At 38.2% G+C, this 15,489-nt stretch overlaps 2 protein-coding genes across 3 annotated transcripts in view; one reads left to right on the plus strand and one right to left on the minus strand.

The window, feature by feature from the left end:
- Positions 1-9,959, minus strand: LOC136249346 (ras-related protein Rab-13-like). Of its 2 annotated transcripts, XM_066041304.1 has the most exons (7): positions 9,871-9,959; positions 6,706-6,836; positions 5,854-5,914; positions 5,146-5,206; positions 4,227-4,304; positions 2,744-2,896; positions 1-133 (listed from the first exon to the last, which is right to left on the minus strand). In XM_066041304.1, the coding sequence occupies exons 2-7, from the start codon at positions 6,827-6,829 to the stop codon at positions 80-82; spliced, it is 531 nt and encodes a 176-aa protein (XP_065897376.1). In that variant the 5' UTR covers positions 6,830-6,836; positions 9,871-9,959; the 3' UTR covers positions 1-79. The 2 variants fall into 2 exon arrangements, with proteins under 2 accessions (XP_065897376.1, XP_065897377.1); XM_066041305.1 differs by lacking the exon at positions 4,227-4,304.
- LOC136249348 (ras-related protein Rab-8B-like) overlaps positions 9,914-15,489 on the plus strand; it is a 25,691-nt gene continuing 20,115 nt past the window's right edge. Inside the window, exons 1-2 of the mRNA XM_066041306.1 lie at positions 9,914-10,042; positions 10,099-10,317. Of these exons, the coding sequence (XP_065897378.1) occupies positions 10,194-10,317 (124 nt within the window). The 5' untranslated portion in view covers positions 9,914-10,042; positions 10,099-10,193. The remainder of the gene's footprint in view (positions 10,043-10,098; positions 10,318-15,489) is intronic.

The raw sequence follows: 15,489 nt of genomic DNA on the forward strand, positions 1-15,489 counted from the left end.
TATATATATATATATATATATATATATATATATATATAAATACCATAGCTATGTATTGCTACATGCTACAACAGATGTTCTAGTCAGTAGCTTGTTTTCTTGATAAAACAGTTTCTGCAACCTCCATTATCATCTACATTGCAACAAAACACAGCAAAATGAAATAGATTAGCTAGCAAAGAATGCAATGAATTATGTATTTGCTGGTAGTATAATACTGCATAGCATTGATAAACCTGTAGAATCCAGTTCTCAAACAACAGTATTAGGGGAAAAGAGGAGGTTCAGTGAAGGATCTAGAAATTCTCAGAGGGGGTTTCAGGTTTAGACATCTGGGATATTCTTACATGGGCAAGTCACTCAACAAGTGTGTGCTCCAACTGGGGGGGAGGGGCATACCCCAGATCACCTAGCATTTTGAGTTATGCTAAAGACACTTTGGGGCTTCATTATACCTACAGTAACTATACCTATTGCAAAGATGCAGTGAAGGCATTAAATGGCTGATTTCTGCAAGGTCAATATTCTTTGTTGGAAACTCAGAATCTTCATGATCCCTTGTGCAGGGTTTTACAATAGCCCATTTCACACAAGGGATAAGGAATGTGGTGGTTAATAATTGCGATTGCACAACATCCGGTGTCCATTAAAATGTATTGAAGCCAATGGGAATGAGGTAAGAAATCTTCACAGGAGCTTAAACTGCACCGTTTATTCTTATTATGAGAATGAAATTATAATCTTCAGGTTGTTAGCATCATGATGGTATATAGTTTGTGAAGATTCGCTGTGTTGTAAAGCGGAAAAAGTGACTTTAGCATGAAAGAAGACTCTAGTGACTTTGTTTTGAGCATCTAGAAAGTCTACTTAGTGAGACAAACGTCTATGTTTCTACAAAGCTGGGAACAACCCTAAGCAAAATTTTATTGCAGAAATAGGTGATCTTTCATCGATGTGATTCTATCAATACTAGGTGATCATTTCACCCGTTACAGTAGGTTTAGTGGCCATGTTTTGTTGCCTAATGATCCTCTATACTTATAAGAGTAAAAATATCTCACGTTAGGAAAGGTGCAGCCTTTAACACTTAAGGTATCACTGTCATTTGACAAGAAGATCGCTGATTTCTCGATCACAACACAGCGTATCTTCCCAATTTTCACGTCATGGTTGCAGTATGGTGGCTGCTATAAAAGTATGTTCTTATAATAAGAATAAACGATATGGTTTGGGCTCCCCTAAAGTGAGAAGATCTTAGTCCCATAGGTTTCAATACATTTTAAGGCCTCCCAAAGGACACCGGCTGTTGTGCAACGTGTAATAAATTAGTATTCATTACCATACCATGAATACTTGAGTTTGCGTGGAAATGGACTATTGAGCAAGAGTCCCTATATATAAAATATAATAGTAGTGGTCTATCTTTCAATCTAATCATTGTATTCAGGTATGGTAATATATTTTCACTGAAAATGGTACAATGTATATTGTTTACACCATATCAAAGTGATGTTCTCTTTAAATACATTTAGTATCAGGGGCATACCCAGGATTTTTTGGAAGGGGGTTTGGATAACTGATTTGAAGTGCATGGAATGTCTAGGTCTGGACGCTTCCCCCGAGCCACGTTTGAATGAAAATGATGCATACGCAAAATGTGTACTTGGGCAGTAACATTAAAAGGTGCTGCTTATACATCTAACTAGTTAGTTAATATCTATACACACTGCTGTTTATGCAGCATATAGAAACTATATAAATACTAGCTAATCTTCACGTTCAAGAATACATACTGACAGCCAACTTCAACTTCTTAGCACACGAGTGCTGTCCACATTTGAGTCTCTTAGTTGGCAACACTTTCTTCGATCCAAGTATACATTAAATTTTAGTGAAGGCAATGCTCTATTATAGCATGGCTGTTTTCGTGTGAATTTCATTTCTTTTTGCGCTTTATAAGGCCCTAAAGTCAGCCATAGGCTGGCGTACATGTTTGTTTTTACTCAATTTTTCCTATTGTAATACTTTAATACAGTTGACAGGACTTCTAATACAACGCACATAGAATTTTCCATTGATAAACCTTATTAAAATTATGAGCTTTACCATTAACTAGCTAGTTATATACACAGATATTTCATTTATAAAGTAGAGGTAAACAGCATTGGTGGTTAAGGACTTTAGATGTTTGGTGTGTAGATATATATCTGATTCAAAATCTGGCAACTTTTTGACATTTTTCATGCACTATGTAACTCTTAGCTGTTACTCCAATTTCTTTCAAGTCATCAAAATGCTCTGCTACAACAATTAAACTATGTACATGCACAGGTATTCCTGTATGTGGCCTGCCCTGGATAGAACCTGAAGTTCAACAATGACCCCAATACTGCTAAGCAAGACAAGGACAGTTGGGCATTCGCTTCCCTTGTAAACACCAGATAACCATTGAAGTTATAGATGGGTGGGCTGCTTCCCCAGATGACACCAAGCCACCAGGTCCCCAATATACGTACAGCTGGGTAGAATGTGAGTAAAGTTTCTTGCTCAACAAAGCACAACTGGGCATCAAACCTGCATAGAACCTTTTGATTACCAGGCTGATACTCTAGCCACTTGGCTATGCTACCTCACCAACACACACACACAGAAATAAAGACACAAGTAAATACACTCACTGCAATTAAATATTGCTACACAACACAAGGACAGTTAGCATATTACTAACCATACAAGTACTTACTTCATTCACATTCACATTATCACTGGCACTAGTTTCCATATATTTACAACCATGTTCATCAGCAAATGATTCTCCCTTTTCTTTGCTGATAACTCGACTACTTTCAAGATCACATTTGTTACCAACAACCATGAATACTGCATCATGGCACTCCTACATATAAGAACAATCAAATAACTAACAGCATATCCTACTGGAAAAGTTGTTGACATTTACAATGTAAAAAAATATTTCCTATTCTCAGACTGAGACAAATACGTTCATATACATACATACAACAAAAATGCAAAATCAGAGTAGTTCACTTCTGCTGAATGTTATAACATGTCAATGTAGGGATTTCCCCACCAACACATGTGACCAGATTTGTGAAAAGGGGTCTTCCACACACATTCAATTCTGTGAACGTGGGAGACCATAACTAAGTGTTCAAGTAACACATTAGCCTGGATTTTTTACAATCTATTCAGCTATGTGGTGTTTAGTTGTGACCACATTTCAAGTCAATAGATCTTTCCTATCCAAAGTCATTTGGATCTGTGTGGAGGGCCCCTTTTTGTAAATCCGGTCACATATGCTGAAATATATCATCATTCATATCTTGTTTCACTACATTTTATTTTTTAAATACTAGTAGTAAGCAGGGGCGGATCCAGACTTATGGAAAGGGGGGGTCAAAATAAACTGAGGCACCACATTGTCTAGTTTGGTAAGTTGAGACAAAAAAAAAGGTCACAGCCAGCTGACAATAGCTTCCCACCTCACCAACTACGCATTTATCACTGATAAGTACATAAAAATCCTTACATAGCTTGCTACACACTGCTCTAACATTGTGACGGCTTTATTAGTGTGACTGCTCTATTAGAGTATCTTGATCTTGGCATACTAAAAATGTGTGGAGGGGGTCCAGAGCCCTCTTTGGCTCCCTCTGTATCCGCCCCTGGTAACATGGTAGAGACACGTGATGAAACTATAGTTGCAACATACCCAGCAGGCAGCTCTACGCTAAGCCTTTTCAAGCTCTAGTATATGTGAGTCAAAGTTGAGATCCCAAACACAGCTAGCATATTCAAGTAATGGTATAGCCAAAGAGATTATAAGTTGTAGTTTCTTTAGCACAATCACTAAGGCTGCTTTGCAATAAATTTAGCATGCTGGTAGCTTTAGCAGATGTAACTTTGATTGAGGTATCTATGTAAGTGAGGGTGACGAGGTAAGTCTGTTCCTCTGCATTATTTTAGAGGTTGGTTTTTTAACAAGTATTCATAATTATATCAGTCACTTACTCTTACAAAAATAGTTAGGAAGTGCTGAAACTCTCTAATAAAACAGCCAATACTGAAATATAAAGCAAAAATTTTGCATAGTAGGCTTGTTTTTGCATTAATCTTATTTTAAAGCATTATAGGCTCAAACCCAGGAAACATGAAAAGAGGTACAGTTGCACTAATTGCACAACCGATTGTTTTTTGAAACTAACCTCTTTAATTTCACCCATCAACTGACTAATTTTGATAAAAGAAGCTTCATCAGTAATGTCATAAACTAACACAATTCCCTATAGTTGATTAATAATACACATATAAAATAATTAATAATACATATAGCAGGGTCTATCTAGCTCCCACTAACCACACAATCTCATCACTAGTACACACCCACCCATCCGACAGTCTGTTGTATGCATTGGTATTACCAGGAGCTTATGAGCCACCGAAGGCGGCGAAGGAGCATGAAACTCGGTTCCATCACAATCCAAATTACGTCACGTTTTTTGAATAAATTGCTACGAGTGTCGCGCACAATTAGTATACGGCGTCGATTAATGAGATACTTTTCTTATATGGAAACTAATCGTGAATGAATTTGGATTTTGATGGCACCCAGCAGGCTAAGTAAGTTTCATGCTTCGCCACCTTCGGCGGCTCATAAGCTCCTGGTATTACCTTTCCGATTATTTGTTTCCCGTGCAGGTAACCCTATACACAATTATCAACCTGCTTCCATAATAAGCTTGTATGACCTTGGGCATGTGAGCTCCTGGGCTCTGCCTATGGAAATGTACAAAATATGGTAGAAGTGATTCTGTTTGCTTACAAAGGTTAGGCTAGGTAAACTGTATATGATCACCTCTCTATACCTACTGTACATCATGTTGTCTTGCAGACAGTGGTAGAGACCACAAGCTGTATAATGTATTATGACAATGTTTGGAATACTGGAAAAATGTGTAACTGTGCACACCATCTACCTGTGGTACTTCGTACTCTACAATCTGTACATGTATGAGTGCACTTGTCAACATAGTTAAAGGTCTATAAAGCTACGTGCATGGTTGAGTTTGAAGAGCTACATAAAAGCCCTTGGGCATACAAAACATATGCACGCAATATACTTACTGCTGCTGTTCTAAAATATGGCCACACTACTTGTTTAAATCTCTCCTGGCCTGAACTATCCCTACAAATATAAACAAAATGGCTATGAATCTATCTGTAGAAATAGCAATCAGCTGAATACAAAATTGCACATACATAATAGATGTTACACAATCTATAAGTACTGGTATGCTTCCTAGTGACTGGAGAAGAGCAAATATAATACCTATCTTTAAAAAGGGCTCCAAAGTCAGCCCTGAAAACTACAGACCTATTAGTTTGACATCTCAGGTAATAAAGGTTCTGGAAACTTTGATTAGGTCTAAAATGATGAAGTTTTTGGATGAAAATGAAGTTATTGCTAATTGCCAACATGGTTTTATTAAAAAAGAAATCTTGTTTTACCAATCTTTTAACGACTCTCGAGGATTGGACTATTGCGGTTGACCAGGGCTATGGAGTTGACGTTGCCTACTTTGATTTCAGTAAGGTATTTGACTCAGTACCACATCAAAGGCTCCTACAGAAGTTAGCTAGTTATGGATTTAGTGGCAGGCTGCTGTCTTGGCTTAAGGGATTCCTCTCGGATCGCTACCAGAGAGTCATTTTGAATGGGTCCTCTTCGAGTTGGTGTGCTGTGACAAGCGGTGTTCCCCAGGGATCTGTCCTGGGGCCACTATTATTTACATTTCAAATAATTTAGTAATATAACTGCTAGAGCTCACTGACCATATTTGTATTTTCAACCTTTCTCCATTTACTACATCAGATCTTGTACTAAAATCAATTCCTGTACAATTTGAGTTTGTCACATTATTATATGTATTCAAAACATTCCATGATGTATATATGTATACTAAATGTATGTGAGCATGAGGTCTACTCTTTGTAACTATACATGTTATCCTCCCACCCCTCTTAATATTTTACTACCATAAATTTTAATAATTGTCCGGGTAGTAAACAGCAACAATACATATATTGGCTAATAAAAACCAATAGCTACTTATACTTAGAAACGCTGCTAATAAAAGATTTCCAATACGTTTTACAAATAGTATTGTTATCACATGCATCACTGACCACATGCATTACATAAATTTTAACTAAGGAATTCAAGTTGATCTGTTGCACTTAAGAGATATTACATACTGTACAATGGTCAGCACTACTGAGTATTTGATACACATACAGGGCGTATGTATCACAAAGAAATGATGAACAAGTCCCCTGATGGTAAGTTTAAAGATGTACGCATATAACAGCAGCATCATGAACTGCCGCATAAAACTTGAGGATGTATAGCAGAACCAGTTAGTCAAAATATGCCTGGTAAAGATTCTTTTAATTATAATCAGAAAAAGCTCACTCCTTAACGAAATCTGTTTCACAGAACCCCCCAAAAGTTATCACAGGCATGTCTATACTATAACACCATACAGGCATCCAGTGATGACTATACTTGAATTAATCTTAGTTGTGATAACTATATGGACTGGTTTTCACATAATTTTACATCATACAGTGTCTACAGTACATCCAATAGAGCAAACTTATATACCTGTATGTACAAAAACTTACCAATGGTAGGCACATAGAGTTTACTGAAAGTTTTCTCTGCATATCTTGAGAGAAGGGATGACTTTCCAACACATTCAGCACCAACCAAAACAAATTTCAGTAAATAGTCAAGCGATTGAGCCATATGGAAGCTATCAAATTATAAATTTCATGAACATAATAATTTTTTTGTAATAAGATGTCAAGCTGTGGAATCATTGACACAGAAGTGCTTGAAGATAACATGCAGTGACCATTCTACTATCATATTTGCTACTCACTCAGAAGTTAACTGAACATCAGTTATTAATTATAGCAAATCTAGCTTGATGCTGTTATCGGCGAGATTACATGAAGAGTCAAGAATGTACTGTTACAAAATAGATATACTGTTCTTGTAGTAAATCAAAACGAAAAGCCCTTACATTCTATTGCAATTGAACACTTTCACGTATACAGGGGGCGCATCCTTGGTAATAGAGTTGCAAGTAGAAATAAAACAATAATAATAATGTTGATTATACACAGTACATTTCTCTAGCTGCATGGTTTCTGGTAAACATGCAAACAAAAATGCTGAGCAATGTACCTTCAGCTTGCCATGCTAAGCTATTGCATGGAGGATAACACTGTATGTCACTGTAAGGGCCTGTGAGGAAGCCTTTACCATTGGAAACAGAAACTTATGCATTATATAAATGTAAAAGTAGTCTACATCCTTCTAATGTCCTATCAGAGTATACTTCAGAAAAGGTGCACCACAAGGCTGTTTAGAACGGCTGCACACATGCAGCATTCCGTTTTCAATTGCAGCCAACTGAGCAATGACACAACTTGACTGGAGCATGCAGGATGACAAAAATGCTTGTTTACATCATAATAGCTACAAAAAGAGCTGAAATAACATGCAATCTGCATGCAGGTGACCACAGTATCAACATATGTGTATAATTTGCGTTGAGCCACCATCCAAGGGTGTAGCCAAATAATGTAGTAAGCATGACTCCACCATGAGATATATATTAATGCAACAACTCTGTTAGCATCTCCAACTACTCTATTACAAACTTTGGAGCACCAATTATTGCTCATGTAGTGCCTGTCGTTCTATCCGAAGCTTGTTGTACAAATTTATGAAAAACTAAATAAATTCACAGACTAACAAGCTAAACTACATGTATATACAAAGGGAAAGTTAGCTACTTATAATTACATACTACAATTACCATAACCAATGCTACAAATATACATAACTAGCTACTACTATGTACAGGAGGGGAATACTATGTACGTAACTAAGGATTTTCATCAACATAACACTTTTCTTTTCATCATTTTCACACTTTTTCTATACTAAATTGGTTGCTTTAGTTCCCTCACTGAAATTACATACACCACAGATGCAAAGGTAGAATGAAATAGTAGCCTAAATATCTGCCCAATATAGCCACTTTACTTTTTTCAACCTTGTCGCCCACCTTCCACTGAATAACATGTTGCTATGCATTCTCAACTACTGACATTATAGTTGGAATTTTACTGTAGTAAACGTACTAAACTTTTCCAGCTAGAGCAGAAAAGGGATCAGGTTTGTCAGAGGGAGTCTGTTCTTTTGCTTGGTTAATTTTATCGTTACTTCATTTGTCATCTTGCATGCAACTCCTCCATGCACATAGGAGCCAGAGTATCAATGTGAATATCCCTTAGGCCCAGTTCTACACAAGAACTGTACTTAAGTTCTTACCAGCTTAAGTAGCTTAGGCCATCATTATTATATTGCTTGTTTCCTGTCACCTAGTAGAACAAAAACTGTTTGATTATTGAATGTTATTGTACAGCTGACTCTTATTTGAGTATGTGACTGCTCTATTAGAGTATCTTGACCTTGAAAGGTGCTAAGACTGTGTACCCATGCACCCTGTTGAACAATAGTGGAAGGTCTCCAACTCTTTAGTTACTCTTCATATGCACAGCTAATACATTCACCTCAACACTTGCCTCCCTCTGTCATGAAATAGTGCATTCAATAATCAAATAATTAAAATTTGATGCGGGTACTTGAAAATTGATGCGGGCGGTGACAGGAAACAAGGAATAAAATAATGATGGCCTTATCTTTGATAGTAACTTATCTTTGAATGGCTTATCATTGATATCACAAGAACTGCACAACTTCTGCATGTGCTTTAGAGCTGGTTGCAAAAGGCATAAAAATAACTGGTGGAGAATGGCTAAATTATACTGAAACCATTTTTGGTCACTGATACTGAACTATAAAAACCCAGGTATAGGTATAGCTATTCAGCGGCGGAGGAAGTAGTTGATATGAGGGGGGGCTGGGCTGACCCAGACTTCTTTCTATAGTTTGGTAAGGTGAGACCAAAAAAAAAAAAAAGGTCACAACCAACTGACAAGAGCTTTCCACCTCACCAGCTAGCTACCATTTCTAGCTGATAAACTACATAAAAAACCTTACATAGCTCGCTACACACTGACTACTTTATTAGAGTGAGACTGCTCTAATAGAGTATCTCGATCTTTATCACTGTTTTCAGCCCCACTCCAAGAAAGATAATTTCGGTGCCCCGGCGTGATATCATTGTGAGGAGACCGGGGGGGGGGGCTTCAGTCCCCTAATTATGAAATTGATAGCTGCTGTTTTACTGGTAATAAAAACTTAATTGAACTGACAGCATTGTCTCAGTCTCAACATTGAACATATCGGGCCAAACATACTACTATGATACTCGTCACAGTCGTGATGCATGTACAATATCCTAAACAGCTGCTCAATTTCCAGGTGGAAAATCGCAGTGTCCGTCAATTGAAGTTAAATCTTTGTGGTGTCCTCGCCAGTCGGGTACGTAGTATATACTTATCTGTACCTAGCTAGAAATTTCATAGCGGTGGGAACGAGGGCGGGAGTTTTTCCTCCCTCCTTACTAGCACTGCCTTACGCTTTGCAATTCTGAGCGTGAAAGGACTGAAATTAGCTCTTATAGCTACCTTGTCTTGTACACAATGAAAAGTAGACAATACTTTATGGTTTAGCTTTTCGTTTTAGCTAAAACCACACCTACACCGGGCGGCAATTGAGGGAGCACTCTGTACCGCTCGGGGTACTGCACTGTAAGTTGCCGGGGATGAATGAAACAACACAGAACACAATACACTTTTCTATCTTACTTTTACAATCGATCACTGCCTGCAGGTCAACGGGTCAGCCGAAGTCAGCAGCCCGTTTACAAGCCACATCAACTGCAGAATTTAAATTATAGGGCGCCAGTGAAACCTCCTCCCGTAACATCAGAACATGTCTGTGTAGCACAACACAGGCTGAAAACGTGCTAGAAAAGAAGTAAGCAATAGGCGAGATACGTGCTTTGTGTTTCCTCCTCGTGCGTTTCTGTTTAGCTACTTAGACTGCAGAGTGCATTACGGCATCATATGATTAAACTGAGTTGGAAAATCCGCTCCACAAAGTAGAAAACTCCGGGACTGCACGAAGTATGGCTGAAGGAGCTGCTAATGAATTAAAAATTTCCTTTGTTGGTGGCGAAAAGGTTGGCAAAACATCCCTTATCAAGCAATACACTAATGGAACTTTCAATCCATCTTATGAAGCCACCATTGGTAAGAAATTGTGTGTGTGGTTAGCTGTACTGTACAGTAGATTCATCATTGGTACGGCTATTTGTTTCCCATCAGGGTTGAAACTGGATCTGGGTAGTAACAAGGGGGTGTCATGTAGGTACGTGCTGTAGGTAGATCTGTGACCGCGGTCAAAATCTTGACCGGCCAAAATTTCGCTTTGACCTAGAGCCTTTTTCGACCTTTGACCGGTGACTTAGTGACGATATTTCAGCACTTTTCAATTGTGGGTTGGAAGCTTTTACCCTTGACCATTTAATTGGCACGATTTTGGTGGCCTTGACCTTTGACTTAGACTTTGACTGCAGTTGCAGATCTACCTACAGTGAGTGCCTGTGTGTCACCCCCTTGTAGTAAGCTAAGGCTACTATTCAAAGTTCAACTCAATTAGTTGTTCATGGGTGAAAATCTTGGTCAGTAAGCCATATCAAAAACTTTGACATGTTTACTGTACATTACTTTATGGATAAAAAACTATGGAAAATAACACTGTTTCAAACAACATACCATAACTTCTGCATACTTCAGTTTATGGAGATGTGGTTGCATTTATCAGAATCCTTGATAAAGGTGCATTGATGATATGCATAGCAACCAATTGAAAAGAGAGGAAATAGCCTTGTACAGTGAATTAACGCATCCAGGTATGAAATAGTACTGTGAAAAAACCTTGTTTTTCTCATATGTTTTGTGATGTATTTTTTACAATGTCCAGTTAAGTCCTTAGTTTTGGGCAGATTCTTAATCGGTATGATTAAACTCATCAAATGAGACCAAGTTCAATGGCGGATCCATGATAGAACATTTGGAACAAATGCTTCCCCACCCCCAACTTCTTTTTATAGAAATACTATACACCCAAAATCAATTTATACAACTCATGAAAATTGAGTGTTACCATCATTTACTGTAAACTCACCTGAAATCAAAGTTAAAACAGCTGTCAAACTCACCCAGCACCTTCGTAGGTACATAGTAATTACTAAGCATCTCTAAAAAGAAATAATTGTGTTGATGGTGTTTAAGACTTTCATAGCCAGCTTTTAAGACTTCGCAACTATCTGCAAAGGTCATAATGGCAACTACTAAGGAGTGATCATTGCTGCTTAAAAAATACAGCAACTAGAAAGAGAACCTGCTCTAGCCTGTTTGTGTCCCTACCCTTGCCAGTACCTGGATCTGCCTCTGAAGTTTAGCAAATTGGGGTAAGGGCAACTCAATGCACTTTTGAGGCTTGCGTACTGAGAAAACGGATTTCTCCTATAGAAAATCGTATGGAGTGTGCGTTATACGTAGCAGAGTCAACTGTAATACCGTATAGAGGGGCGGGGGTAAACTTTGGCAAATTCAAGCTCAAACTGTAGCTGTGAAGATGCTAATCTCAGGCACTATGGGTAATCGGCAGGTTAGCGAATTTGTAGCGAATTACCAAGTTCTCCCCTGCCAAAATTTCTCTCTATATGGTAACTGCCACTATGAAAATGTTACAACAAAAGTTCAGATGTCATTGTATTCAAAGGCCTTGTTTTTTTATGTATGGTTTGTCAGGCAAATTATGGATTCTAATGGTTACCGCTTATTTGTATATAACACAAATATACACATGTGCTTTGGGCAAGAAACAATGGCTGTTGAACAAGATTTTTTAACTGATCAGTGGGACCAAGCTAAAACTACAAAATGGACATGAATTAGTTTTTAATGCATGCTTCTTATATAATTCAGTGCTGTGTAAAATTTTCAAAATGTGACAATTTCCAATAGCCTTTTTTGATATGTGACATAACAAGCTGATGTTGTGCTACTTCTAAAAATCAAGCACCATGCAGCCAACTAACTCATCTGGAATTAACCAACTATGTATCACTATTTTATTACGTTGTGCAATAATGCGTAATTTTATTGTAATTCTCAGGTTTCGTAATTCATGAAATTTTTGTAATTCTTCAATTACGTTGTTATGCACTGCAAAGGAAGCGCTTGTTAAACAGACCGCTTTAAACAACACATTACTTACAGAAGTATATTGTAAACTGTTTTATAGTTTGACTATAGGGTTTTTTCCCCACAAATTCTCTTGATAAAACCTCAAAGCTGCTCTCCATTTTTGTTTACGTATGTCAGGGATACGCCCCCTTTTCAACTTGAAGGGATTGGCTATTCCTGGTAGTCTATGAGGCTTGCACTGTTGTTTCTCAATTGTTAAGTAAAACCCTGAAGGGAAGGTAATTCATAAATTCTGAGGAGAGTCGCCACACCCGTATTCTGAAAAGAAACCACCTCAGAGCAAAGTTTACCAGTGCATAAGTTAATACAGACTTTATTTTGCTTTTACTTCTTACATAAAAGCTTTTTCCATTAACAATTTTGCTCACGAGACGTGGGTGCGTACGGACAAACATAGACAGGTAGATGGATAGATAGGTAAATAGGTACACATACACACTTTTACGAAAACAATTTCAGTAAACCAGGCGTGCGCTCACGGCCGGCCAAAAAATAATAACAGAAATCAGGACAAAGTCAGTACAAAAATAACAAAATATAAGTAAGAGGGTGCAGTCTCCACGAATTTTGCAGTCATAGTATGTTTCTCAGTTAGATTTTGATAAGATATTTGCAGGTATACAGTAGTTAAATGCATTGGAAAAATACGAGGTTTGTACCAGAGTTTCTGGTGGGATTTTAGAACTTATTTTAGCTTTTCAATTTATAAAAAGTTGCCCATGAAACAACTAATCAAGTTGACCTAAGGCCAGAATGTGACTTGTAAAGTAAAGCTGTGCCGAGACCTACATATTGGACACTGTTGATTAGTTGAACATGATGCAACAAAGGTTTTGTAAGAGCAGCAAATCTTTGATGCAGGTTATATATTAACCAAACAATAACGCAGGCTCAAGCACAGGCAAATTTTATCAGTAGCTAATATGGGTATGTGAAAACTGGATATGGATAACTTGCAGCATTTTTCAATGCTTCCCCATGAATGATCAATACAGAATAAGTGAAAATGTAAATGGTATAGAGAAGACCTTCACATGACCATGATTTCTCACATGATGTAATGATACACGTATTGAGCACATTTAGTAGGTGTATAGGTCTATAGCTGGATAGGGAGTAAAAGATGTAGGTATGCAGTATAGCTTTAGGGTTAATAGCGAGTGATAATATGCTTCACTGCACTGTTGTACAAACACATGTATGAACTAAACTTCAGGAGCCCTATCAATGGGACCTGTGTATCTGCATGGATATTATCAGGTTTTTTTTTTGGTGGCTAGCACTGCAGCCCCCACACTATGAAATATATGTAGTAGTTGTAACATGGGCACGAGTGATTTGCCTGAAATATACACACGAGCACGAGGGCACAGCCCGAGTGCAAGTGTGTATATTTCAGGCAAATCACAAGTGCCCATCTTACAACTAATATATTCCACTTGGGTGAATCACCTGCAAGTGTACATGGAAACTGCTGGAATGCTTTGCGAGTATATTTATATGGGACCATGTGACTTTCGATTGTGGGTAACGTCATAAGAGCAACGACAAGGCACTGCTGAGAGGCTGTTCGTAAGTGTATCGTCACGAGCATGCAGATCGCTTCGATTGTGGGTACGCAATTAAACACAGGAAGCCCAAATACGAGCTGAACAGCTCATAATGAAGCTTAAGTGCACTACAAAGTACTTACTATGCTAGCCATGAATAAACTAAAGCAGTGAATATGTTTACAGCGCTATAATGGCCTAGTCAATTAAGCGCCACGCCCAGTCACTACGTGTGTGTGACATCGCACCAGGTGTCAAAACGGCAATGTAAAGACGATTCAACTACACTAAAGTACTTACTTTACTAGCCATGAATAAACTAAAGTAGTGAATACTATTAACACTAATGGCCAAATCAATTAAGCGCTACACCCAGTGTCTGTGGGACATCCCCACGTGACTATTGAATGTAACATGTTTAATATAAACTAACCTGTGACCTTCTTCATTCAGTAAAACAATGAACTATCTTCTTCCCCAACTCCATGATCTATGCCTTGGCTCACTTTACAAAAACTAAAACCCACTATCGATCCTGTGAAGTGTCGCTATATTAAAGGAGAGGAGATCACACAGTTTCATCAAAGAAATCAAATGATTTCTGAGAATGCTTGGAATGCATTAATGAGAATAGGAGGTAGTATATACAAGTTATATCACTCCTAGGAGGGATATAACTTGTATGTACCACTCTGCATGGGCAGTTCGAAGGCACCGCCAGTGCCATAATTTGTATATTGCACTGCTGCAGACCGCAGCGAGTGCATTATAACTTATAACGCACTGGTTGCGGTTTTGTAGACCACAACGAGTGCATTATAAGTTATAATGCACCGATATACAGATATTGCACTGGCTGTGGTTTTGTGCAGCATAGCACAAGTGCCGGTGGCGAAGACCACTACGACACCTCACCTAATAGGTGGAAAGATGCTTCACAGATCACTCGAATTCTTTTATAGCCTGACATGTAAAGGTCGATTGTGGGCCATAACGTCACCAATACGTATAATGTTTACAAGCAGCCAATGGCGATCGAAAAAGCCAACGCGGGTGGCCACAACTCTAGTCTACATATATATAAACGTACTTATACACCTTACTAATCTGGTGCCATCTTAGCTCAGATTAAACTGTAGTTCACTTCAACAATGACTCAATAAAACAAATATATTCTAAATAATACTAACCTTTACGTTCGATTGTGGTAACCAGTTTTGTCATGCCAACAGATTCGAGTTTAGCCAGTGTGAATAGTAAGAATTAGACTAGTATCGTTTATTAGTTAGGTTTTGTTTACTTAAACCGTCTATTTAGCTGCTTTTTTTCGCTCGAGAGAATCACTATGGCGATTAGTCTGGTGCTTAGTCTATATGGCACGCTGGCATGCTGAGCACTACATGATGAGAGTCGAACAGCGAATGCAGGTTAGTGATATAACCCATAGCGTACTAGCTTTCAATATCTCAGGTGGCTGCAGTACTGCAGGGGGAACGTCATTGCAACGTCCGGCTTGGTTACCCACAATCGATGTTAGAAACCTGGCCTTTATAAATGTTACAGCTGTCTTGTGAGACTCTCCCCACCTATTAGGTGA

This window comes from Dysidea avara, chromosome 3, assembly GCF_963678975.1.
Source record: "Dysidea avara chromosome 3, odDysAvar1.4, whole genome shotgun sequence".
Taxonomy (NCBI): Eukaryota; Metazoa; Porifera; class Demospongiae; order Dictyoceratida; family Dysideidae; genus Dysidea; species Dysidea avara.